The 27061-nt window shown below is 36.0% G+C and overlaps 1 protein-coding gene across 4 annotated transcripts in view; it reads left to right on the top strand.

Annotated features, from left to right (window-relative positions):
- Positions 1 to 26800, top strand: part of TC2N (tandem C2 domains, nuclear) — a 41860-nt gene extending 15060 nt beyond the window's left edge. For 3 of the 4 annotated variants that reach the window (XM_036097508.2, XM_078054113.1, XM_036097511.2), the window contains exons 4-12: positions 5892 to 6059; positions 7557 to 7648; positions 9305 to 9380; positions 9932 to 10032; positions 10423 to 10539; positions 13439 to 13630; positions 16928 to 17042; positions 20191 to 20390; positions 23056 to 26798. In XM_036097508.2, the coding sequence (XP_035953401.1) occupies positions 5892 to 6059; positions 7557 to 7648; positions 9305 to 9380; positions 9932 to 10032; positions 10423 to 10539; positions 13439 to 13630; positions 16928 to 17042; positions 20191 to 20390; positions 23056 to 23166 (1172 nt within the window). In that variant the 3' untranslated portion in view covers positions 23167 to 26798. Of the gene's footprint in view, positions 1 to 5891; positions 6060 to 7556; positions 7649 to 9304; positions 9381 to 9931; positions 10033 to 10422; positions 10540 to 13438; positions 13631 to 16927; positions 17043 to 20190; positions 20391 to 23055 lie in introns of all 4 variants that reach the window. The other variant, XM_078054114.1, reaches the window with a different exon arrangement.
- The last annotated feature ends 261 nt before the right edge of the window (positions 26801 to 27061 follow it).

Genomic DNA, 27061 nt, shown 5'->3' with positions numbered 1-27061 from the left:
TATTATTAGTTTCAGAGGTAGAGTTGAGTGATTCATCAGTTGCATACAACACCCAGTGCTCATCACATCATGTGCTGTATTTAATGTCCATCACCCAGTTACCCCATCCCCCCACCCATCTCCCCTCCAGCAACCCTCAGTTTGTTTCCTATGGTTAAGAGTCTCTTATGGTTTGTTTCCCTCTCTGATTTCGTCTTATTTTATTTTTCCTTCCCTTCCCCTGTGTTCATCTGTTTTGTTTCTTAAATCCACGTATGAGTAAAATCATGTATATGTCTATCTCTGACTGACTTATTTCGCTTAGTGTAATACTCTCTAGTTCCATCTACGTCCTTGCAAATGGTAAGATTTCTTTTTTTTTTTTTTTGATGACTGAGTAATATTCCAGTGTATATGTAACTTCCCAGTCTAAATAGCCACTTGAGTGAGATAGATTCATTGGGTAAATTTTGGCTGATGTTGTTAGAGGCCAGTGGAGTAATGATGATAAGAAGAAACAACATGTAATTCTTGTATTTTAAAAATAATTTGCTTTAGTCCATTGAAACACTGTCACAATGTTTTTTCCCCCCTCAAAGTTTTTTATGAAAAATTTCAAACATACAGAGAAGTTGAAAGAATACAACAGTGAATACCCATATATCCACCACATCAAATCGATCATTAATATTTTACCATACTTAATCACATATCTATTTATCCATTCCTCTTTCTGTTATTAATCCTTTTTGAGTTGGGGGTGGTGGAGAACACATTTCACAGTAAATTGCAGACATTAATACACTTCCTTCTAAATACTTAAGCAAAGGGATGCCTGGGTGGCTCAGATGATTAAACATCTGCCTTCAGCTCAGGTCATGATCCCAGGGTCCTGGGATCGAGCCCCACATCAGGCTCTGTGCTCAGCAGAGAGCCTGCTTCTCCCTCTGCCTGCCTGTCTTCCTATGTGTGATCTCTCTCTCTCTCTCTGTCAAATAAATAAATAAAATCTTTTTAAAAAAAAATAAAATAAAATAAAAAAAAATAAATAAATAAATACTTAAGCATATATGTAATTTACCAGAGTTCACTATCTGTTTATAGTTTTCTTCTTTTGACATAAACCTTATACACAAAGAACTGCCTCAGTTTTAAGTTTGTTTTTGTTGAGTTTGGACAAATGCATGTAACAGTGTAATCCAAAATCCTATCAAAATCTAGAATATTTTTCCAAATATGTTTTTCTGCCCCATCCTTTCTTCTCATTCTGGGATTCCAATTAGACATATGTTGGACTTTTTTATATTGTTTTATGGGCCTCTGAGACTTCTTTTGCTTGTTGTTGTTCAATGTTTTTTTCCCCCTCTCTTCTTAAGATTGGATATTATTAATTTTCAAGGTCACTGTCTCTTTCCTCTGTCAGCTCCATATAGCTGTTAAGCCCATCCAGTGAATTTTTATTTTAGACATTGTGTTTTTCAGTTGTTGAATTTACATTTGGTTCTTTTTTGTAGATTCTGTTTCTTTGCTGTGATTTCGTTTTCTTTTTTGCATTATTGTAAGCCTATTTTCTTCTATGTCTTTGGGCTTTAGTATCTTTATCTGCTAACTCTAACATCTGAGGCTCTTAGGTTTGGATTCTGTGGTTTGTCTTTTTTTGGAGTATGGGTCACCTTTTCATGTTTCATTGTGTATGGAGTAATTTTGGATTGTATTCTGGGTTTTGGATGTTGTGTCATGGACACTTTAGAATCTGTTATACTACTCTGAGACGAGAAGGTTTTGGTTTTTTTTTCTTTTCCTTTTCCTTTTTTCTTTCTTTTAACCAGGCAATCAACTTGGTTGGGCTATGCTGCAAATTCTGTCTTTGATGGCAGCTCTTATCTCAGCTTGGTTTTTGTATCCTTAGTTGGAGTCTGCCCTCCATATGTGTGGCTCAGGGATCAGCCAGATATTTGAGCAGACTTTATTCACAGAATTCCGGGCTTTCTCCTTTCCAAGATTCCCATCTTACTTTCTAGCAGCTGTGGTTGCTCTGAACTCTGCCGTCTGGTTCTTTAGGCCAGAAAGAGTGTGGATTTTCCTTTGTCATTTTATCTGCCCCGTGCAGCGCCAACTTTGGCTTGTGCTTAGGCTAACAGTGGCCATTCCCTTTCTTCCAAGAGTCCGTGCTATCCTGAATATGCCCTGCTTCTGCTCACTCTCCAGTCCCTTCAGGGTTTTTGTTCATTTTGTTTTTGGTCTACAGTGTACTGTTGTTATCTATAGGAGACTCGGGTTTGGTAGGAGTGATTGACCGACCTTCCTTCCTTCCCTCCTTCCCTCCCTCCCTCCCTCTCTCCCACTTCCCTCCCTTCCTTCCTTCTTCAAGGAAAGAGGAACCCTGTGCTTGGCCCACCACCTTGTTTTGCACGTCAGCAGTGTCTCTCAAAAACAGTGTTTAAAAGCTCTTGGCTATGGTGTACCCTGATCATTGGTCTTTCTCTTTCTTTTGTACTTGTTAACAGGATTGGGATTAAACCACATAAACAGTTTTGCAGTCTGTTTTATTCATATCACACATTGTGAACATGTTTTCATACTCATTGCTTTTTAATGGCCCCATAGTATTACATCTATAGATGTACCATAATTTATTTAATAAATTCTGTATTCTTAAACATTTAGGGCATCTTATGTATTATTTTCATAATCAGAAAATAAGAAATAACCTACCTGGCAATGTGTGGTAGTTCTTCTTTTGTCTGTTTTATTAGATCACTAGAACACAGATTGCTTTTTGGTTTGAATGAATGAGGAAATTGGTTTACACTTAAATTATAGGCTCAAAGAGTATGTGGTAAAGCCATCTGATTTTGATCATATTGGAGAGAAAGATGACTTTATTAGAGTCAAGAAAGTGTTCTTGGTGTCTAACTCCAGAAGTCAGACAGGCGCATGCTGTATGTGTATGTGCTTGTGAGTAGTGATGGGCTGACAAGGAAACTTTGAGAGGGAGATAGGGCAGACCACTGTCAGTAATGACTGAAATTATGTGTCAGGTATTTGAAATGTGTTTTGTTTCATTGCTTACTTACTGATGGGTCTGATTACAGCCGTTGCTTACTGCTTTGTAACACACAGATTCTGTCATTAACATCTTACTGAGCTTGCTTTATACCTATCCATTAAGAGAATGCATTTTGAATAAATATTGAAATTTTAAATAGAGCTTTTGAGAGGTATAATGTAAATTACTTTATGTTAATTTTATAGCACTGTGGTTCTCTAAATTGAGAGAAGTTCCTCTTGAACTTTAAAAATGATATCACTATATACCGTTTGAGGGGAAAATTGGAATCCTGTAAAGGAAAAATGAAATCAGAATATTCTTTTTTAGGTATAACCTATAAAGGTAGTGAGTCATCTTTGGTGCTCTACTCCTGACAGTATTCTTGTTACCATGAACAGACTTGTGTCAGTGGTTGTGTGCTGAATGATTTAAGGGTTAGCTTCTAAGGTGCACAGGCTCCTTACAAAGGTCCCTGGCATCATAACTCCCTCTTGGCACCCCTCTGCCTATGTATTGTGCTTGGATTACACACATAGTTATTTGAACTGGGGTGAGGATAAGATCTCACCTCATAACCCTATATTTTATTTTTCTTTTCTGAACTCAATGTGAAGCCACCTGTTTTATAGTTTAGCTTAATTCAGAAAGTATTGGTTTATACTGTGGGTTCTATTTTAAATGGATGAAAAGATGGCAATAATTTAAACACTTAAAAACTTTATTTTATGTCTCTATATTATTTCCAGTGTAATTCTTAACTTTGAAAGGAATTTGATCTGTTGTTTTGCTCTTTTTAAGTTGGAAATACGCACACGTAGAAAAAAGGAGCAAAACAGAAATACGTAGCTCTGTGATTTATTACAAAGCAAAACACATGTATGGTTGCTGCTCAAGTAAACAAATATGTATCGCCAGCAATACAGAGAAGCCTCCATCTTCCCTCTTTTCCGTCACTCCACAGTAATCAGCGTCCCAACTGGGACAATTACTGCTTCTTTGCTATTCTTCCTTTTCACCACCTAAGCACATATCCCTGCATGTCGTGGTTTAGTTTTTTCTGTGTTCTGACCTTTATGTAAATGAAATGACATAGTCAGCATATAGTCTTTTGTTTATGGGTTCTTTCATTCAACATTATTTTTGTGAGATTCATTCAAATTGTTGTCAGTAGCTTCAGTTAGTTTCAATATCTGTACACTATATTGTATTTATTAAAAAACAGATTTATTTTTATTCTAAGTGGCATGGGATACAGTCGTGTTTCTGTATAGCGTACAAAGGTTGTTTTTATGTAATAGGTGTATACTACAGGTCCATTTTACTGTTGATGGGCGTTGAGTCTTTTTCGATTTGGGGCCATGCTGGATAACGATGCTTATGCACATTCTTGTACGAGTCTCGAGGTGCACACGTGCGCGCATTTCAGTTGTGTGTGTGTCCCAGAATGACATCGTCATGTCACAGGGTATACGTATCTCAGCCTTCATAGAGGTTGGCAGACTGTTTTCTGCAGTGATTGCCTTAGTTTATATTCCCGCGAGCACAGTTTGGTAGCTCACATTGCACTACTCTTGCCAACACTGGGCTTTTGTCAGGCTTTTTGATTTTAACCATTCTGCTGAGTCTGGAGTAGAATCTCCTTGGAGTTTTTAATTTGCATTTGCCTCGTGACTAATGAAATTGAGCACCCACTCATATTTTTTGGGTGTTTGGATAGCCTCTCTTCTAAAGTGCCTGCTTGAGTCTTACAGCCAATTTATATTTGGGCCTGCCTGTCTTTTTCTTACTGATTTGTGGGAATTCCTTATATGGTCTGGCTATGAGCCCTTTGTTTGTTCTCTTTCCTGCATGTGTCTTCTCCCACTCCATGGGTTACCTTTGCACCCTCTTCAGTAGTCTAGAAAAATGGAAAATTTCAATTTTAATGTAGTTCAGTGTATTAAAATATTTTATGATAAATGCTGTGTTCCATTTAAGAAGTTCTTCCCTGCTCTAAGGCTGTGAAAATTGTCTTATAAATTTACTTAAATATACAAGTTTTATTGGTTTGCCTTTAACATTTAATTTAGACCCACAATCCACTTGAAATTAATATTTTGTGAATTTTTTTCGTTGGGATGAAGGTTTTTTTCTATATATCAGTATCCAATTGTCTTAGCACCTTTTAGTGAAGACTGTTCTTTCTGCACCACTTTTCAGTGCCACATTGATTTTAAATCTAATGTCCACAAAATAATTGGTGTCTCTTTCTGTTCTGCTCAATCTTATTTTATTGTGCCAGTGTTCTGTTCTTAATACCCAGTAGCACAGATCTTTTAATCTTGTTTTTCTCCTTAAAGATTCTGTTCGGTTATCTAGGTCCTTGGTGTTTCCATATAAGTATTTTCTAATCACCTTTTTGTTGAAATCTGAGTTTATTGCATTGTGGTTAGAGAACATTACTCTGTGATTTCAGTCCTTTCAGAGTTATTGAGAATTGCTCTGTGTATCTCAGCATGCGGTCAATTTTTATAAATGTTCTGCATCTTCCTCAAAAAATGATAATCTTTTTACTTAAAAGTTGTTCTTTGTGTAAGTAGAAAAATGAAAGGAAACTCAGATCACAAAATACAGAATTGTTTATGGGGCAAAAAAAAAATGCTAAAAATTTACCAGACTGTCTTGAGAGCAGGGTTCATGGCTGATCCCTGGCAGAAGATTCCATGCAGAGCTCAATAAATGTGTGCTTATTTTTTTATATTTCAAACACATGTGATTTGGTGTCACTTGAGACAAAATTTTTTCCTCTGCCTTGGATGCCCCAGCTGTTAGCTAATAACTCCAGGAAAAGCGTGTTATAAAACTTTAGACTTACTTTCAGGATCTGCCAGAGCATCTTTTGGAGATCGAAAGGTAGAACTTTCCAGTTCATCCCAGCATGGACCCGGCTATGATATATACAACCCATGCTATAGGTATCAGCACATTTCACCCGATTTGAGCCGGCGCCTTCCTCCTCGTTCAGAAGCAGTGAGACTGTATGGATCAGGTATGAAAATTTTTTTGTGTGTTTTCTCTTTGTGTTTCTCTTTAACAAATGTAGAAATCAAGTTAAATCTAAGACCCTGGAAGAAATGATTCTTCTTATCAAAAACAAAAAAAAATAAGAGAAAAGCAGGCTTTCAGAAGTGATATGATAAACATTATGATGTCTCTGTGGTATTCTATTTAATGGAAAAATTGAAGGATTAATTAATTATGTGTATTGGTAGTTCCAAATTCTATTTTATTTGTCCTTCTTCAAAAAGTTTCATTTTTTGTATATCATCTATCCATTCAGAAATTCTACAACAGATATTTATTAGCTTTTTTTTTTAAAGATTTTATTTATTTATTTGACAGAGAGAGAGATAGCAAGAGCAGGAACACAAGCAGGGGGAGTGGGAGAGGGAGAAGCAGGCTTCCCGCGGAGCAGGGAGCCTGATGTGGGGCTCGATCCCAGGACCCTGAGATCATGACCTGAGCCGAAGGCAGATGCTTAACGACTGAGCCACCCAGGCGCCCCTTTTTTAGCTTTTTTCTTTCCTGCTCTAGTCAGTGAAAATTATAAATTTACAAACTCATGAGATTACAGATGTAAACAAAGAAAACAGAAAATGCCTACATGATCGTAGAAGTTTCTTAGTTTAATATTTAAGGACTGTATCAATTTTAGACTGTCATACATATCTGATTCACAAAATTCTGTGTTTTAGGTTTTTAATGTATATAGCTATCTCAACAACTGAATTCAGGGTGAGGTGCTAAAAACAAGGCAGAAGTATTTATTTAAATATTTATTTCAGCACTGTGTTTGAATACACAGTTAATATACCGAGTTCCATTCTGTAAGAATCTTCTAGTTTATCTCTCTCTGTCAAATAAATAAAGAAAATTAAAAAATAAAGGGGGTGTGCCTGGGTGGCTCAGTTGGTTAACTGTCTGCCTTTGGCTCAGGTCATGATCCCAGGGTCCTGGGATTGAGCCCCCGCTTTGGCTCCCTGCTCAGCGGGAAGTCTGCTTCTCTCTCTCCCACTTGTGTTCCCTCTCTCTCTCTGTCAACTAAATAAAATCTTTAAGAAAAAAGAATCTTCTAGTTTAGGTGGGAAACTAGAAATATAAACTAGAAATATAGAATTCAGTATTTTTTTTTAATGTAGTAAATGCTCATTATGTAGATGAATTGCATTTAGCACAGAAAACCTACATTCTCTTATTAGAGTATTCCTATGGAATGGAGAAATGTAATATAAACAAAAAGAACGAATTTTTCCTGCTTGATATTTGATGTGGTTGTGAAAATGTGTTATTTGATTTATGTTGGTTTCTGTTTAGAACAAAAGTAAAATAATTGAAAAAAAAATTTTAACTTTAGTAGACTTTATTTCTTAAGTAGTTTGCATTAATATTCATGATGCACTCCTATAGAGATTTAGTTCATGGTGATTAAGTAAAATTCCAATGTTTCTTCTTTAATATAAAGAAATTTTTCCATGTCCCTTCATAGTTTGTGATTTAAGGACCAGCAAACTTCCCAGTTCCCCTGGACTAAGCAAGTCTATGTTTGATCTTACAAGTTCATCTCAGCGGTTCATGCAGGTGAATTACTGATATAAATTTAATTGTATACGATAATTTATTTTCAAGCTAAAAATTGAGGAATGTGTGAATTACGTTAGAAGCAACATGTGTAGATCTTTTGTAGATAAATCTGTGGTAATAGCTGAAGAATAAACACTTAGCATTTCCCATGTGCATTTTTTCACTCAGCTGAATACTAAAAGGCAGTCTTTTTTTAAAACGAGTCTTACATCTCTCAGTTGGTAGGTACTCAGGCAATCTTGAAGGCAGTTGGAATTTAAAATGGTATGGTTAGAAGTGCTTATTGATTTAACCTTCCTTATTGAAGATAGCTACCTACTTAGTAAAAATTAGTATTTCTAGGGGCGCCTGGGTGGCTCAGTCGTTAAGCGTCTGCCTTCGGCTCAGGTCATGATCCCAGGGTCCTGGGATCGAGCCCCGCATCAGGCTCTCTGCTCGGCGGGAAGCCTGCTTCTCCCTCTCCCACTCCCCCTGTTTGTGTTCCCTCTCTTGCTGTGTCTCTCTCTGTCAAATAAACAAATAAAATCTTTAAAAAAAAAAAAAAAAAAAATTAGTATTTCTATTGAGATACAGGATTTTAATTATTCATTAATATTAACACAGCATCCTCCTGTTTTTGAAATAGAATAATTTTTTGATGTTTAAAAAGTTTCTTTTAAAAGTATAAATAAATTGTGATTATTATTAAAAATTAGAAAATATAGAGTTAAGCAAAGTAAAAAGACAAATCACCTATATTCCTGTAACTGAGGATAAAAGCACCATGAAAGGGCACCTGGGTGGCTCAGTTGGTTAAGCGACTGCCTTCGGCTCAGGTCATGATCCTGGAGTCCTGGGATCGAGTCCCGCATCGGGCTCCCTGCTTGGCAGGGAGTCTGCTTCTCCCTCTGACCCTCCTCCCTCTCATGCTCTCTGTCTCTCATTCTCTCTCTCTCAAATAAATAAATAAAATCTTTAAAAAAAAAAAAAAAAGCACCATGAAAATACTGTTATATATACTTGCCGGCTTTTTTCCATGTGAATGCATATGCATGTATTTTATTAAAATGGGAATGTATTCTAAATAATCGTTTGTAATCCTCAGTCGAGTTAATTTTTTGCAGAATTACTTCTTTATAGCATCAGCTCTTGAACGTGTATCAGAATAGGTTGGAGAGCTTGTTAGAATACAGGCTGCCCGGTCTCACCCCCAGAGCTTTTAATTCAGTAGCTCTGCACTGGGGGCTTCAGTTTGTATTACCAACAAGTTCCCTGCTGATTTTGATCTTGCTGGTTCAGAGGGACCACACTTTGATGACTGCTACTTAACAGGTTTTTAGGTAATAGGACACTTCCAAATGTATTCTTATTTTTATGGGTACTTTCAAGTAGGAAACATAAGCAGTAACCTCTTTTTCCTTATTATAAAACCAAACCCCAAACAACAAAGGCTTTCCCCATATGTGATTGAGTAAGCTACTGAAGATTTTCCTGATAACACACACAGAAAGCTTTTCTCCCCCTTTAGTGTCTAAAAGAGGGACATTCTGACCAATAACACTTTCAACATGGTTAGCATGCAGTTTGATACTAGGGTGGGTGTTGGGGCATAAGTTTCAGAATCTTTAAAGTTTGATGTGTGATATCGGACTTAAGAACAATTTTTATCTCTAGAGACATGATTCATGGTCCAGCATGCCTAGCACTTCTTCTTCAAGGAAAAATTCCCAGGGCAGTAACAGAAGCCTGGGTAAGGAATAAAGTGCCTTCTTTTTATATTCTTTTTTTAAGTGAATTATTTCTACCTAATAGTAATTTGAGCAAATATATGGTAAGGTAAAAAAGAAAACCTGCAGGTGGTTATATCTGTTATCTGCATATGAATACTCAGATCAGGTGGCCCATTTTTTAGTGTTCAGGCATGAATGCATCTTTAAAAAAACACAAAACAGTTAAATGCCTTTTGTTTGTTTTGAAGTATTCTAGTGAAGGAAGTTCCAGAAGCGTCCAGGATTAAAGCCATATCAGTGTTATTTGGGAAAGTTTATCTTAGTTTTAACTTAAGTCTCTCAGACTATATTTGAGTTAAGTTTTCACGCCATGTACTTTTTATAGGAGGTCTTTCCCTAGCACTCCAATAATAACATTGAAGTGTGATTTTTGTCTTATTAAAGTGGCAACTTAAAAAAAAATAATAATGGTATTTTTCAGTTGTGCTCTTAAAATTGGATTGTATCAAAGCGTAATTGGATTAGAAGGATTGCATAGCCTTTCAAATGTCCTTGTCCTTTTACAATTTAGATACAATTACTCTGTCAGGAGATGAAAGAGATTTTGGGAGATTGAATGTGAAAGTGGTTTATAATTCTTCAGTAGAGCAGATCTGGATCACAGTTTTGCAGGTAAGTTAATTTAGTTAATATCAGCTTTTCTTACAAAATTGAATGTTTTCATTATAAACATCTGTTACTCTCTCTGTGGAACAGGACAATACCTCCTTTACAATTTAGGATTCTGTGGTATTTTGCAGAAAACAATATTTTGAAAAGACTCTAAAGAAAATAAATCTGTAGGTCTGATGGAATTGTGGTTTTAACCTCAAGAAGGAAATTGATATGATGTCTGGAACATTAAATGTCAAATTATTTTAATGTAGATGAAACAAAAGATCTCTGTACACTAATGTTTACTTTTTATAGTTTTTATTTAAGTCATTAACTCAAGAAATACATCAAATATTTGTATTGTCAGGGTCCTCTGTAAAATTCAAACTGTATTTTTAATTTTTTTAGTGCAGAGATTTAAGTTGGCCTTCTAGTTGTGGAGACACTCCTACTATTTCAATAAAAGGAACACTAACATTGCCCAAACCCGTGCATTTCAAATCTTCAGCAAAGGAGGGCTCTAATGTAAGTGGCTTTTTGTGTTTGAATTTCTTTTTGTGGGGTTTTTTTTTTCATATTTGTCACTTTAAACTATGTGAAGAATTGGAATGAGAAAGTGTTTTATTTTGGGGAAATTGCAAATTACATATTCCTTGCTTTTTAAACACAATTTTGTGCCTCAAAAATACTTGATATTTCATTGTCCAATATTAAGATGCATTTAAAAAGAAAATCTTAATCACTAAAGTATATACAAAATGAACAATATCTAAGGAGACTACTTTTCTTGTATGAAAGGAAAATAAATGTCTATATTTTCATCTTCTTTCCTCCTAGGCCACTTTGATTTTGAAGAGTAATTGCATGATTGTAATGAATTTCTTTTAAGTATTCCCAATTATTATAATCGGAAGACTTGTGATCCTGTATTTGGTTTTACAGATTTTAGATTTCACATTAGTTTAAATACATCTTCATTTTTGTCTTCTCATATATGTTGAAAGGCTAGTGTTTTTCCATGCAAATGAAAGGTGTTTTCTGTAAGGACATATGATTTAAAAATAAGGTAATTCAAATAACTAATAACCATGAAAAAATTTACTCTCACTAGTAATTATAGAAATAAAAATTTAAATTACACGTTGCTCTCTCTTTCTTTTTTATCTTTCTTTGCTTATTAAAATTAGGAAAAAATTTGTAGGGTACTCTAGAACAGAGAACTTTCTGGAAATTATTTTTACAAAACACATCAAAGCCTTAAAATATTTATACGCCTTTACATAGTAATTCTACTTAGAATGTGTTCCATGAAAATAATTTAAAATGCAAATAAAAAATATATAAAGTATTCTTGGCAATTTTGTTCATAGGGGAATAACTGGAAACTATCTAAATGTCTTATATAGGGGAATGGTTGAGAAAATTCATGGTATATATACCATGGGCATTATACTTTCTTTGGATTGCTGTAACAAAGTACCACAAGTTGGTTGGCTTAGAACAACAGAATTTTCTCTCTCACAGTTTTGGAGAAAGTCCGAAATCAAGGTGTCAGCAGTGAGGGAGAATCTGTTCCATGCTGCTCTCCTAGCTTCTGGTAATGGTCAGCAATCTTTGGCATTCCTTGACTTCATTCTGTGCTTCCATCTTCACATGCCATTTTCCATCTGTCGCTGTGTCTTCACTCCACTATGACCTCACCTTAACTTCACCAGTTACATCTTTAAGGACCCTATTTCCAAATAAGGTCACTTTCTGAGTTACTGGACATCAGGGCTTCAGCATATCTTTTTTGGGGCCAAAATTAAACCATAACACCATGCGATCGAATACTTAGGCAGCTATAAAAAATAATGTTTAGGAAGAGTTTTTAAGGACATGGAAAAATGTTCTTAGTAAGTGAAAAGGCAGTAATCAAAATTGATGAACCTGTCTTAGTATCTCACTTTATGAAAATACGCATTATAGAAAGTCAAGATGGAAATAAGTCTTAACTCTGGTTATAATGCTGACATTCAAGATGAATCCTTCCTGTTTAATTCAGAATCACTTTTTGATTTTCAAATAAAACTAAGTTAACTTAGGAAAAGTTGGGAAAATTTGTTCTCATATTAAAACTTGCATGGAATCTTACTTTTAAAATTTGTTATTATTTATCAACTTGTTTACCCCTATTGTAGCAAAATGTGAAGTGGACCAGCACACTTGCGTTATGTGTAAGCTCATTGCATCTCAGTTTAAAAACATTTTATGTATACTAAATTGTTGGTGTGATCCTGTGGCTCAGGACTCTGAGAGAAAAAGATAGCTTTGGTGGTTGGGAGGCTCTCAGAAACACAATTCTGACTCTACAGATGTAAGCAATTACAATAAAAGTGAAAATGTGGGCACAGTATCTAAAATATTGATGTTAGTTGTCCAGATATCTTGTCTTTTCAAAAGGCAAAAGAAAGCTCCTTTTCTTTTTTTTTTTTTTTTTTAAGATTTTATTTATTTGCGAGAGAGAGAATGAGAGACAGAGAGCATGAGAGGGGGGAGGGTCAGAGGGAGAAGCAGACTCCCTGCTGAGCAGGGAGCCTGATGTGGGACTCGATCCCTGGACTCCAGGATCATGACCTGAGCCGAAGGCAGTCGCTTAACCAACTGAGCCACCCAGGCGCCCAAGAAAGCTCCTTTTCAAAAGAGTGCAGTAAACATGGGAAGAAGGCAGTGTAGAGCAAAATCAGTCTAATGTCAAGAAGATGTTAGACCATGGTAAGCCAAGGCTTTTAAAATATTAGGGGTAATGAAAGGAACATTTGAAAATACTCTGAGCACAGAAAACCCTAACTTGCTTGCCTGGGGTGGATGCTTATGAGAGAAGGTAGCGCTTTTCAAGACTGATTTCCAGATTGGAAAGAGTGAAGCAAACATCACTGAAGAAGAAATCAAAGCCCAAAGTAGGTGGGAAGAACATTAGACAAAGAATAGAAGTAATTCATGTGTCTTAATGTGAGCAATTAGATTTGGGGTACTTACTGAGAGAGCACACATGAGATTCTTAAACCACTTATTAACTGTTGAAAAACTGTGGTGAATAGCAGGAAAGAGACCCCAGAACCAAAGATGGGAAACAACCCAATTTTTAAAAAGGAGAAAAGCTGTATTCTGCTTAACTTGGTGTTGATGTTGACCTGAATTCCTTAGTAATTAAAAGGATGATTCGTGAAATTAAGAAAGGCAATATTCAGGATAAATTCTGGAAAAACAATTCATGGTCATTGTCATTTTAAGTTACATTGAAAAATATTTTTTTTGTTGTAAAAAAATTCGATCTTCCTTTCCTAGATCATAAAATGTTATTTTCATTTCTTTTGTATCGGCGTATCTTTTTTTCAGTCCTTCTATTTATATATTTTTTATTATTTTCTTGTGTTTTTTTTAGACTATTGAATTTATGGAAACTTTTGTATTTGCTATTAAACTCCAAAGCCTACAAACTGTAAGGCTTGTATTTAAGATTCAAACCCAGACTCCCAGGAAGAAAACCATCGGAGAATGCTCACTATCACTCAGAACTCTCAGCACACAGGAAATGGATTACTCTTTGGATATAATGCCACCTTCAAAAATTTCTGTAAGTGATAGAACTATTTTGTGGGTGAGTTTTGGTTGAAGTGTAATTTGAACACTCTAGAATACACTAGAGGATCAGGAAGGCTCTCAAGAAGCAATAATAATAATAATGTCATTGTTAAATAATACTTTTTAAGTAATTGATAAAAGGTTAACAGAGACCCTTTGCCTTCTCTATTGCAAAATAACCTTAGGGTTACCTTCTCCTAGTACATTTTATTTAAATGTTTCATACTTGAGGGAAAATAATCCTGAAGTTAGTTAGCTGATAATTTAGGAAGAGCAAGAAAGAATCATAAACTCCAAACTCAGAGATTGCCTTAAAATAGATTAGGAAGGTGCATGAGTAAGCTAAATATCTGTCCATAAATTGGGTAAAATGGAGGTTCTTACAGTTGGGGTGTTGTTTGTTTGTTTGTTTTGGTAAAGAACTTGATTATCTGTACTGCATATTGATTTCTGAGACCTGATTTTAATTCTCTTAACTAGCCAGCTGAACACTGTCTTTAAATTGTTTAGAAATCCCTAATAATTTAGTTCTATAGTTTTGTGTCGGTAACAGTTATAGAAATTGGTCATAAGCTTCTATAAGGTCAAACCTATATGTGACTTTAAGTTTATATGGGATTTATATTTTACCTGCCTTCACAAATATTTAATATAACTTTAAGTGAATCACCTGGGGAGCTTTACATGCCCACACCTAAACCAATTAAATCAGAATTTTGTGGGGGTAGGGGGCGAGGAGAGCTGGGGTAGGCCTGAAGCATCTGTAGTTTTCAGAAGCTTTCTGGGTGATTCTACGATGCAGCCTGGCTTGAGAACCACTGAATTAGAGGGGAATTAAATTAGAGATTAAAAAATAAAAAAAAACAAAAGATTTCTCTAATTGATCAAGAAGTCACATTTTTAATAGTTATTTCTTGTGTATTATTTTCTGTCTCCATCTCCAGTGTGTTCTCTGTACAGCATTTATTACAACTTAGAATTCAGTTACTTGTTTTAAACAAAACTAGGCTCAAGCTTCCATCTGTTTTCTTCATATTTTACTGTGCTTAGTAAGGGCCTGTTATATTCTTGGCATTGAGTATTGGTACATAGGTAGGTATGAAAGAATAAATGATGAATGGAAGCATGCTATATTAGATTATTTTTATATTCTGTTTACATATAGCAAATTTGCTTTGTAACTGACAGGAGTTTGTCACCTGCATCTTTGAAATTAGCTTGGTAGACAGTAATCTGCAACCGTATTTTACAGAAGGCACAAATGTGCTGTTCAAGTGGATAATTCATATATTAAAACTTTAAAGACTAGTAGAGTATATCAAAAGATAACTTAGCAAAGCTATTTTCTGGGGAGTTGAGATGTTAAAATCTTATCTGCCTTGGAGAATCTGAATAAATGATTATGGCTAAGTTTCCACCAAATTATTTCATGTATTAGAGGTCTTACAAACATTTGTGTATCTGTTGTGTGCTAGGTGCTAGGGATACAAAAAGATTGATGGCCTGAAAGAAGAGCTATACTGGACTGGTGAATTTATGTTACTCAGGATGAATGTTTCATTTATTGGCTAATGCAAAAATAGTAAGCTTTGTTTCCTGTGTCAAGGAGGAAAATTGACACTCTGATGGTGAAAGTGACAGAGCCAGACTTACACACTGACAACTATGTCACCACAAACAGCAGAAGTTTCGTGTAGAGCTAATGTTTTCCTTGGTACAGAATTGTTGACCTTGACAAATAGTAATGGAAGTATTTATTTGAGAACCCAGATTTCTGTGTTGAATAATGCGGAAGAGGTTCGCAGGCAGAAATAGCTGGTATTTACACTTAACCACACAGCTGAGGTGGTGTTAGGTGACTTAATGCTCACACCAAACTTAGGAGCTTTCCGCTCTTATTATCCCTATCGTGGAGACCAACACATTGAAGCACTTGCCTGGTTTCCTCCAGCTGGTAGTTGGTGAGCGGGGATTTGAACAGAAGCACTGATTCCAGGACCGGCTCTTAGCTCGACTGTATATCGCTCCCGCCAAGGAGATAGCCTCCAACATCACCAGATCATGGTTTCCTCCAATTATGCTTAACTTGTCACTTTCAACAACAATTCTAGGAAGGCTCAGAAAGTTTTCTTTTCTTTGAAAAATGATACATTATTCAGGACCAGAGATCATATCTTATATCTTCCACAGTTTTGTGCCCATTAAAAATGCACTGAATATATACCTGCTGATTGATTGGAATTTTAATTTTTTGGTGAATGGGAGATTGACAGCCACTTTGAATAGTTTTTCATGATCTAAATTAATATCCTGGAACATAATAAGTAAGTTGAATTCCAGAATGACACTGGCAAGTTAGGAATGGCCAACCCTTTGCCAAATGCTGCTCGGTTTTGTGAGAGTGAGCTCTACGAGTGTGTAACATTGAGGGAAGTTTTTGCCACCATTAGGTATTTTCATAAGTATGATCACATTATGGGTACAAAACCATAATAGGAACATTTTATCCATAGTTTTCTTGTTTTGTGAACAGTAAGTAATGTCCTTTTTAATCTATTTTTTTAAATGCCGAGAACAGGAGCATTTTTTTTTTTTTAACCAGCAAAGACTTTAATTTATTTTAACTTTTCCCTTCTCTGTATCTCCTTCATTTCATTGTTTGCCTCAAGTTTTCTTTTGACCTTTTCCTTATTATTTACTGCCTCATCACTTTCACTAGCTCACTTCTTGCTGACTTTCTTCTTTGGCTGGCTGTCATTCAGCATAGTAATTCAGCTCTTAGCCCACACATTTGTTCCTTGTAGTAATCCTTTTTCTTCTGAGTTGGGTAGCACCTACTGTCATGTCTACAATTAGAAAAAATAATGGTGATTTTCATATTGGAAACTTTTTATTGTAGTTTGTGTATTCTTAAAAATAATTCAAGTGACTACATTTAAGTGTTTTGGAAGTGTGCTTTTTTGGTGTTTATTTTGGTGACATTTTCTTTAGTACAGCTGCTTGGGAATTTAATTTGTGTTCAATTTGAATTGTCTTTTGACTGCCTTGATTTTGAAGGATCAAGGAAGGATGTAGGTGTGAGTTGGATTTTCAGAATCCATGAAAAGTGAGTACCTCATATTTACAGAATTCATGACATTTATCCTAACCATCTTTTAGATCATAGCTTTGTGTGTCAATAAAAAGCAGTGTTTTCAAAACTTCTAACTGTAGCTCTTTATTTCTGAATTTTTGAAATATCCCCAAAACCTTATTTTTAATTATCAAATGGCACTTTTTTGATACCCAGGTTTGCCATGCAGAACTTCAACTGGGGACTTGTTTTCAAGCCGTAAATAGCAGAATTCAGTTACAAATTCTCGAGGCACAGTACCTCCCAAGCTCTTCAACACCTCTCACTTTGAGTAAGTATATCCGTGGTTCAAAATGGAATCTTCAGAAAATATTACTAAAAGGTAGTTTATCCTACATTTCTTAATAGTGGACATTAAAATCTTAGGTACTTTTGTTATTTAACTTAAATACTTACCTTTTAACTTAAAATTATTAGATTTCAAATTTTAGCCATTGTGCCTACGTTAATCCATGGTCGCTTGGTTTTTTGTTTTGTTTTGTTTTTAAAGATTTTATTTTTTGACAGAGAGAGACAGCAAGAGAGGGAACACAAGCAAGGGGGAGTGGGAGAGGGAGAAGCAGGCTTCCCGTGGAGCAGGGAGCCCGATGTAGGGCTTGATCCCAGGACCCTCAGATCATGACCTGAGCCAAAGGCAGATGCTTAACGACTGAGCCACCCAGGCCCCCCTTGTTTTGTTTTTTTATTAACATATAATGTACTATTTGTTTCAGATGTATAGGTCTGCGGTTCATCAATCTTACACAATTCACAGTGCTCACCATAGCACATACCCTCCCCAATGTCCATCATCCAGCCACCCCATCCCTCCCACCCCCCCTCCACTCCAGCAACCCTCAGTTTCCTGAGATTAAGAGTCTCTTATGGTTTGTCTCCCTCTCTGGTTTCGTCTTGTTTCATTTTTCCGTCCCTTCCCCTATGATCCTCTGTCTTGTTTCTCAAATTCTTCATATCAGTGAAATCATATGATAGTTGTCTTTCTCTGATTGACTAATTTCGCTTAGCATAATACCCTCTATTTCCATCCATGTCATTGCAAATGGCAAGATTTCATTTTTGATGGCTGCATAATATTCCATTGTGTGTGTGTGTGTGTGTGTGTGTGTGTGTGTGTGTGTGTACACACCACATCTTCTTTATCCATTCATCTGCATGCTCGCTTGGTTTTTATCCATTTGATGCTATTCCTTATTGATCTCATTAGTTAATATAGGTTGAGTGTCCAGAGGACGGTCTGATATATTTCACCAGCCTAGATAATTTATCCTTTCTCTGGTTCACCCTTCGTTGAATGTTCTGCTAACTAGAAACTTAATTAAAAAAACAAAACAAAACTGAAAATATCAAACACAAACCTTGAAACACTTTTCCTTCCCTGTGCCTTGGGGCACAAGAAGGGTTCTACTTTGCGTTGTGTAGGCTTGGTTCACATGGCTGTTCCTAGAGCTGGGGGTTTGTGGTCAGTTCTACCTGAAGGGCTAAGAGTGGGGTAAGAGGGGCGCCTGGGTGGCTCAGTCATTAAGCGTCTGCCTTCGGCTCGGGTCATGATCCCAGGGTCCTGGGATCGAGCCCCACATCGGGCTCTCTGCTCGGCAGGAAGCCTGCTTCTCCCTCTCCCACTCCCCCTGCTTGTGTTCCCTCTCATTGTCTCTCTGTCAAAAAAAAAAAAAAAAAAAAAGAGTGGTGTAAGAGTGCTCCTTTATTCTGCTACAAGAAGAGAGAATATTGGGAGGCAGGCAAAAGCAATGGATGTCCACCATAACTACAAAGACTGAAAATAAATGCAACTGAGCATTCAGTTCAGGAAGCTAGGAAAACAACAGCAAACACAAGGGAAAGTAGAGGTAAGGAATTAAAGGTAAAGTTGAAGTTGATAACTATGGAGACAACAGCAAAAGACATAATCAATAAAACCAAAAGCTTTTTCTTTGAAAAGATCAGTGAAATAGACAAACCTAGAGTAAGCTGGATTGAGCAAAAAATAAAGAAAACATGAACAAGGAAGAGGATAACATCTCAAATTCAGAAGAGGTTCGATAATAAGATAATACCATTTAAAACTATACCAATTCATTTGAACATCTATATAAAATAACTGATTTTCGGAGAAAAAAAAACTTGAAATTCGCTTCAAAAGAGGGAGAACAGCTGAAAATGATAACCATGTGTAGGTAGTTAAAGAATTGCCTCTAATAAAAGCACCAGGCCAAGATGATTTTACTGGTGGAGTCTACCAAACTTTCAAGGAACATTTAATTCCTGTTTTACATAAGCTGTTCCAAAGCATGAGAAACGATGGAAAAAGTAACTTTATGAGGTGAGCATATTCTCAATATCAAAACAGAAAAGACAGTGCATAGAAAAAATAGCTATAGACTATTACCACTTATGTAGATAGATGGAAAAATCATAAAATAAAAATAAGCAAATAAAATCCAACTTGGCATGAAAAGAATAAATTACCAGGACTACATTGGGTTAGTTGTAGGAAACAAGGATGTCAGTACAGATGTGGTCTATTACATTAAGAGGTGTCTTTCTTTAATCAACACTGCTAATTGGGGTTATCCATGATCTGCATTTTGTAAATCTAATGGTCCGTCTAGGTCCTCACTTTACAGCCCCCTCCTTTCTGGGAGTTCCCTCCTCCCTTTCTTGCTGCCCTGGCAGTTCCAGCTCTATCCCATGACGACTCAAACTGGTCAGACTGCCCTCTCTGCCTGAGCTGTAGGCCCCGTGTGTCTGCCAGACGGGGGAGGATGCTAAGGTGGAAAGCTACATAAACCTGAACGTTAGCCGGTGCAGTTACCATCTTTTAAGACTTGACACTCCTCCAGTTTCTTCCTGCGTTTGTCAATCTTTAATGTCTTGAACAGTGGTTTGTTTTGTTTTGTTTTGTTTTTTAATATATTTTTCCCAGAGTTTATAATTGTTATCTATGGGAAGGTTAGTTTGTACAACTATTCTACCATTACTAGAAGCTCTCCATCTCAATTTAAAGAATAGATTTTCTCTAGCAGGCCTATGTTTAACTTCTGGAGTCTCAAGCAGAGAGTTGTACCTGCATAAAATTGGGAAATAAATCCCTCCCACTGTCCAAAGAGTTGGCCCCTCTCTGTTGTGTAATACTTTTCGGTGTGTACTCCCCTACTGCTGATTGTTATGTATGCCTGCAATTTCCAGTCTTTAATGGCATTCAGGTTAGAGGAAGATTCAGTTCATTTGAGGTCGCTGTCGTTCTTTGTAAAGTGTGATTAAAATGATAAAGTTTACTAGCAGCATTTTTACTGTTACGCCACTAGCTCATCAGGTCTTTGTAAGTGGCTTATATATTTTCACACCAAATACAATATATAGGTATATATCTTTGTATGGGATTTAAAAATAAAATTTTACATATCAAATTTCTTATTTTTTAGGTTTTTTTGTGAAGGTGGGAATGTTTAGTTCAGGAGAGTTGATTTATAAGAAGAAGACACGCTTACTGAAGGCCTCCAATGGAAGAGTAAAGTGGGGAGAAACTATGATTTTTCCACTTATACAAAATGAAAAAGAAATCCTTTTTCTCATTAAGCTTTATAGTCGGAGCTCTGTAAGAAGAAGACACTTTGTGGGGCAGGTTAGTAGTGAGTTTCTATCTTGAATTCTTTCCTTGAACTTCTCTGTGCATTGAAACAGTTGGTTAACAGAAGGAATATAGGGTAAAATTGAAGTTGAATAGAGTAAAATTCTACAGCATCATAAATTAAAATTTAATGTTGCCGGGGCGCCTGGGTGGCTCAGTTGGTTAAGCGGCTGCCTTCGGCTCAGGTCATGGTCCTGGGGTCCTGGGATTGAGCCCCGCATCGGGCTCCCTGCTCCGCAGGAAGCCTGCTTCTCCCTCTCCCTCTGCCTGCCTCTCTGCCTACTTGTTCTCTCTCTCTCTCTCTCTGTCAAATAAATAAATAAAATCTTTAAAAAAAAAAAAAAAAAATTTAATGTTGCCACAAAAATGAAATCCTGTCAGACTTTGCTTTCATACAAATAGTTGGAATTTCTGTGCAGTTAGGTTTCTTATCTTAAAAATAAGTCTGTTTCTGAGCTTCTCAATTATAAATACTATAAGAAAGATCAGTTTTTCCGTACCATTGACTGGTTAATGGTATTAATGCTAAGTATTTATTTTTCCTCTATCCAATACCATTTATTTATTTATTTATTTATTTATTTATTTATTTATATTTTTTAATATAATTTTTAAATTTAAATTAATTAACATATAACATTATCGGTTTCAGAGGTAGAGGTCAGTGATTCGTCAGTCTTATAGAACACCCAGTGCTCATTACATTATGTGCCCTTCTTAATGCCTGTCACCCAGTTACCCCATCCCCCTAGCCCCACCCCTCCAGCAACCCTCAGTTTGATTCCTATGATTAAGAGTCTCTTATGGTTTGTCTGGCTCTCTTATTTCGAACACTAATTATTTAAATCAAAATTTTTAAGGCTGCAGATGTCCAGCTTACTTCATTTTGTTTCATGTTCAGTTTAGTGTTTAACTCTGTATGCTATTAACTGAACTGTGTTAGATTCGAATTCCTAGAAAACATTAGTTTTGGCAGTGGTCATGATGGTATTTAGATAGTTGATTTTGGTGTCTGGATTACTCTATTTAAAAATTCTTAGTAGTCCAGGGGCGCCTGGGTGGCTCAGTTGGTTAAGCGACTGCCTTCGGCTCAGGTCGTGATCCTGGAGTCCCTGGATCGAGTCCTGCATCGGGCTCCCCACTCAGCGGGGAGTCTGCTTCTCCCTCTGACCCTCCCCCCTCTCATGTGCTCTCTCTCTCTCAAATAAATAAATAACATTTAAAAAAAAAATGAAAAAAAAATAAAAATTCTTAGTAGTCTGTGTAAGACAACATAACACTTGCTTACTTGTCAATCCTATGGGGACTTGTTTCCTTTGTAGTGTCTTTTACTCTGAGCAGATTAATGGTAGCTGTCCATTATCTTTTATCTTAATTATGATTGTTTGACTTCCATTTAAATTCTAAAATATACATTATTGGTTTAAAAGCTTTTGCTTGATAACAAGATGTTATTAGCAGTCTATGAAATCCTCAAATTATATGTGGATATTCAAAGATTGATAATAACTCTTTGACTCACTTCTTCATGCATTTTACCTAAAATATTTGTAAAAAAAACTATAGTTTTGTACTTCATTTATTCCTATTTGGGAAGGAATTTGGACTCAAGAATTCGTATAAGTAGCATACTTTTCAAGGTCTTGAGGCCTATGAAGTGCGTTCAGTTAAAGTTTTCCTATATCCTCAAGCCCCGGTTATCATGTATGAATGGAATGGGCAATTTCCTTGACAGGTGATTTTCAAGATAACTTTTTTGGTGATTCCACTTTCTTGGTTGAGAGTCTAGTTAGGAATTACAATTCTGGAAGGGATCTTGCTGGCTCTCTGTTCCTGTGGCTTCTCTGGTATCCTCAGGAACCACCATGGTGGGGGAGCCAAATGCAGACTCAAGGTCTCCCACTCATATTAGCCAAAGAACTCTGGTGTTACCTGTTTCATATATTAGGTTCTTTGTAAGATTTTATTTAAAGGAAAAGTTCTTCAGACTAGGAAATTAAGGGGAAAAAGTTTGAAAATCAGTGACCTGCTCCAATTTCTTTATTTAAAAGAATTAGAAACTGAGTCTCAGAGAAGTTAATTCCTGTTAGTGCTAAAGCTGAGGTGAGCATTCAGGCTTCATATTCCTTGTCCCCCTTTGCCTCTGGGGAGGTGTGATGTCTTATGTCTGCATAATGCTCTGCACTTGTTCTCAAGTTCATTTATATCTATTACCTAAAGTTATGGTTTAGATTTCAGTTAAAAATCACAGCTTTATCTAATGTAAAAAGTCCTTTAAAATGTACATTTCTTACGAGTCTAACTTAAATCATGATTAGTCTCCGTTTATTCTCACAAAAATGATTTTGAATGGTTGGGATCAATTGTAAGTTGAGCTCATAGATTTATTCAGTAACGAAGGATACTAATTACTGTTTTGGGAGAAATGATTTTAGAATATCTCACATCCAATTTTGAAGTTGGATTGGATCATATAACATTAGTCTTCAGAGTGACTAAACAGGTTAAGTGTTTTGACATATTTTTGGAAAAATGGAAAGATTGTTTAATTGAAAAATACGTGAGCCAACCTTCCGCTGTCTTTCATCAGTAAGAGGAATTAACTGAACTCAGTTGCTGTTCTCGTGTTAAGTTAAATGATTGTACTCTTCCTTTACAGATTTGGATAAGCGAAGATAGTAATCACACCGAAGCAGCGAGTCAGTGGAAAGAGACAGTTACAAATCCAGAAAAGGTTGTTATCAAGTGGCACAAATTAAACCCATCTTGAAGACATCACACGTTAATTTGGTGAAGAACTTGACATTCTTTTAGAAGACTTACGATTTCAATTTGCTACCAAGGAGGAGAGACAAATCAATACATTTGTCAATGTATTTATGGAGGTCATAATTACAATTGATAATGGATCTTATGGAAAATTAAATTTGATAAAAAAATGGGGTGAATTATATCGAATATACAAAGTAAAGGGAATGTTTTAAAACTTGCCAAAATAGGCAGTAAAATAAAGAATAGTATGCTGGGGCAACTAAATAAGTGATACAATCAATGAGAATTTCAACCATAGGTCGTTATTGCTATATTATGTTTATGGGTTTTTTTTAAAGCTTTGCCTAGATATTAAAAATTTAGTATATCAAATCTCTGTTAGTACTGTTAGAATGTAGAAGACTTTACTACTGATTATTTCAGTGCTAGTCATTATTGATTAGATCTTGACTCCAGTGTTTACCTCTTGCTATATATTTTCTCGTAGAAAGGAAAAATGAATTAAACCGCTTCAACTCTTCTGTATTTGGGGAAAATTTGTGCCCTGTTTTTCTCATTTCTTACCCATAAGGTGTCATATTGCCACTTTGTAAATTATTTATCTCCAAGAAACTTCAAATCTAGAACACTGTATTTTGGCAAGAATAAATGAAAACACCAGAAGGTTGAAGTTAAATTGGAAACCTAGTGTATACACATTTTGCTATATGTTTTCCTCTCTCAAGTATTTTACCCTTTGTTTTAATTGGAGTTGGAGTAAGATTATCATCCATATGGTCCATCCTAATTAGCAGAATTAAATGAGCTTAATTAGCAAGTTCAATATTTTATGATAATCATTTCCTTCTTTTTAGTTTTTTAAAATACAAACTATTTGTTCTATAATCCATGACATTATTTTCCCATGATTTTAAAGAAACCACATTGTAGTAAATTCTTTCTGTTTTTTTTTTTTTTGTGGGGAGGGGCAGAGGGAGAGTCCTGGAGAGAGAGAACCTTAAGCGGGCTCCACGCCCAGTGCAGAACCCAATGTGGGGCTCGATCTCACGACCCTGAGATCATGACCTGAGCTGAAATCAAGAGTCGGATGCTTAACCAACTGAGCCACCCAGATGCCCTGCAAATATTTTCTATTGCAGTTTCTCTCAGGTACTCGTTAGAAGTCAGTATGTGGGCATAATGTCAGGTTAGTTGGCTATACAAGCTATGGCCAAAAAGAACAGCTGTTTGGAGAAACAAAGAATGCCATCTTTGATCTTGGAAAGTCCGACTTTAGTTTTGCTAATGAGTGGACCAAGTGCTCTGTGATCATGGTCTTCCATTTTTCTTTCTCTCTTACCTTGTTCTACAGATGCCAAGAGATAGATGGTGATATTTTAGGCCAGAAGATACTTTGGTATAGCTTCAGCATACCCTCTTCATTCTAGTTCTTATGGTCTGCATATCTCATTAAGATTTTCTCAAATAAACAATTCCTCTTTTCCTAGGTACCATGTGCGCAAGGTACAAAATATACGTAGTTTACGTGTCCTTTGCTTCCACTCCCTAGGGTTTATGTTATACAGTTGACAGGGACTCTCTAACACTGCATTTGGAAATAATTTTTTTTCTTAGATTTGTGAAAAATGGCATATTGGTCAGTACTCACATGAACTTTCAAGAGAAATCACCTTGTGTGGTAGTGTTTTAAATCTTTGAGACAAATGACTTTATTTTTTAGAGCAATTTTAGGTTCACAGCAAAATCGAGAGGAAGGAAGTACAAAGAGTTCCCAGATACCCCTTACCCCCACATACACACAGCCTCCCCCGTCATCAGCATCTCCCACCAGCGTGATAACATTTGTTAAAATCAATGAACATACATTGACACAGCATTATCACCCGAAGTCTGTAGATTACATTAAGGTTCATTCCTGGTATTGTCCACTCTAGTATCATACAGAGTAGTTTCACTGCCTTAAAAATCCTCTGGAAATGCACCTATTTTAATAGCCACCAAATAAATGTATTGGCTTTTAGATAATAAATAACAGACGTTGTTTTAAAAAAATCTAGAATTTTATTTGGGTAATTTTTTTTGTGTTCTATTAAAGCTCTCAATTCCTAAATTTATTATAGGTAGTCATGTATTTAACTCAATTTTAAATTATTTAATTTTTAATATTTTTGCAATATGTATATAATGTATAATTTCAGAGAAAGTGTGATTTCTTGGTTTCTTGTATGTCTTAGAATCCTAGGTAAATAAAAAAAAAACCTCTTCATTTAAAAGACTTTTCAGTTAGGCTAGTATTGACACAGCTAAGTTCCCAAATATTTTAATTAGTTTTACTTAAGCCTTTTTCAGGTGTAAGAGGTACCGAATGCAGAGCTTTGCATGAAATATAAAAAGAAACACACTCTTCTGTTAATAGCTGTTCATATTATGAGAAAAACATTAGAAGCTGGTAATAAAAAATGAGCTGGTAAGCAAAAATTACTTGTCTTTGTTTTTGCTTAAGCATTTCTTTTTTTTTTTTTTTTTTTTAAGATTTTATTTGTTTATTTGACAGAGAAAGAGACAGTGAGAGAGGGAACACAAGCAGTGGGAGTGAGAGAAGGAGAAGCAGGCTTCCCGCTGAGCGGGGAGCCCGATTCAGGGCTTGATCCCAGGACCCTGAGATCATGACCTGAGCCGAAGGCAGATACCTAATGACTGAGCCACCCAGGTGCCCCAGCTTAAGCATTTCTTGACCTTTACTCACTTATAACAAGGAGAAGGGAATCAAAGTGATGCTGGATGACCAGAGGAAGCCATGGAAGGGTTCCCATGGATAGCTGATAGTTTGTACAACTCATCCCTTACATTGTGCTTATTTATAAGCTTTCCAGTTGATATAGTTGGGTAGCTGCAGCCCATGTCAAAATACGTCATCACTATTTGGCTTTCATTTGGTTTTGCATGATTTTTGGGTTTTTTTTTTAGCAGACCTCCTAGAGAAATTATCATTGAAGTATATCAGTTCCAGCACTTGTGAGACTGTTAAGAAGGAACCAGTGGGATTTTGAACATGTAATTGTGATCTGAAAATAACCTAAAATGAACTTCTGCTTGAAAGTCGTTATGTGAATTGCTCCAATAATGTACTGAAACTATATTTCCCAGCAAAAATTTCTATTGTTTGTTTGATCAAATCATTGCTTATTTTTTAAGGATTTTAGAAATTTTCAGTAAATGTCACCATTTTATATCATGGCAGTAATGGATACTTTTCTTTTTTTGAAACTTTTGTAATAGATATTTCAAAGGATAGATATTTCCTTTTGGTATTTGGTGAGGTATATTGAGGGAAGTACCAGATAAAATATCTCTATGTACACTGTATTAGGGTTTTTCAGAGAAACAGAACCAATAGGATGTATGTATATCTAAAAATATATGTATTTTTTAATTACGAGAAATTGGCTCTTGTGTTTATGGAAGCTAAGAAATCCCACAATCTGCCATGAAGGCTGGAGACCCAGGAAGGCCAGTAGTCTAGTTCAGTCTGAATCTGAAGGCCTGAGAACCAGAGGAACCAATGGGATGAATCCCAGTGTGAGGGCAGGAGAAAAGGCTCAATTCCTTCTTCATCTCCCTTATGTTCTATTCAGGTGTTCAGCAGACCAAAAGATGCCCACCCACATTGAGGAGCACGATTTACTCAGCCCACTGATCCAAATGCTAATCATGTCCAGAAACATCCTCTTAGACACACCTAGAAATAACGTCACCTGGGCACCCCTGGCCAGTCAAATTGACACATAAAATTAACAGACATCTACTAGTGTTCTCTTGATGGGTCAGCTGAAATTAGTGTTCAACAGTCAACCTCAAATGCTTGAAGTTTTGGTTGAAACATTTGCGTTGAG

This window comes from Halichoerus grypus, chromosome 8 (genome assembly GCF_964656455.1).
Source record: "Halichoerus grypus chromosome 8, mHalGry1.hap1.1, whole genome shotgun sequence".
NCBI lineage: Eukaryota > Metazoa > Chordata > Mammalia > Carnivora > Phocidae > Halichoerus > Halichoerus grypus.
Note: the sequence above shows the minus strand (reverse complement) of the source record. Positions and strands in the feature narration are given on the sequence as shown.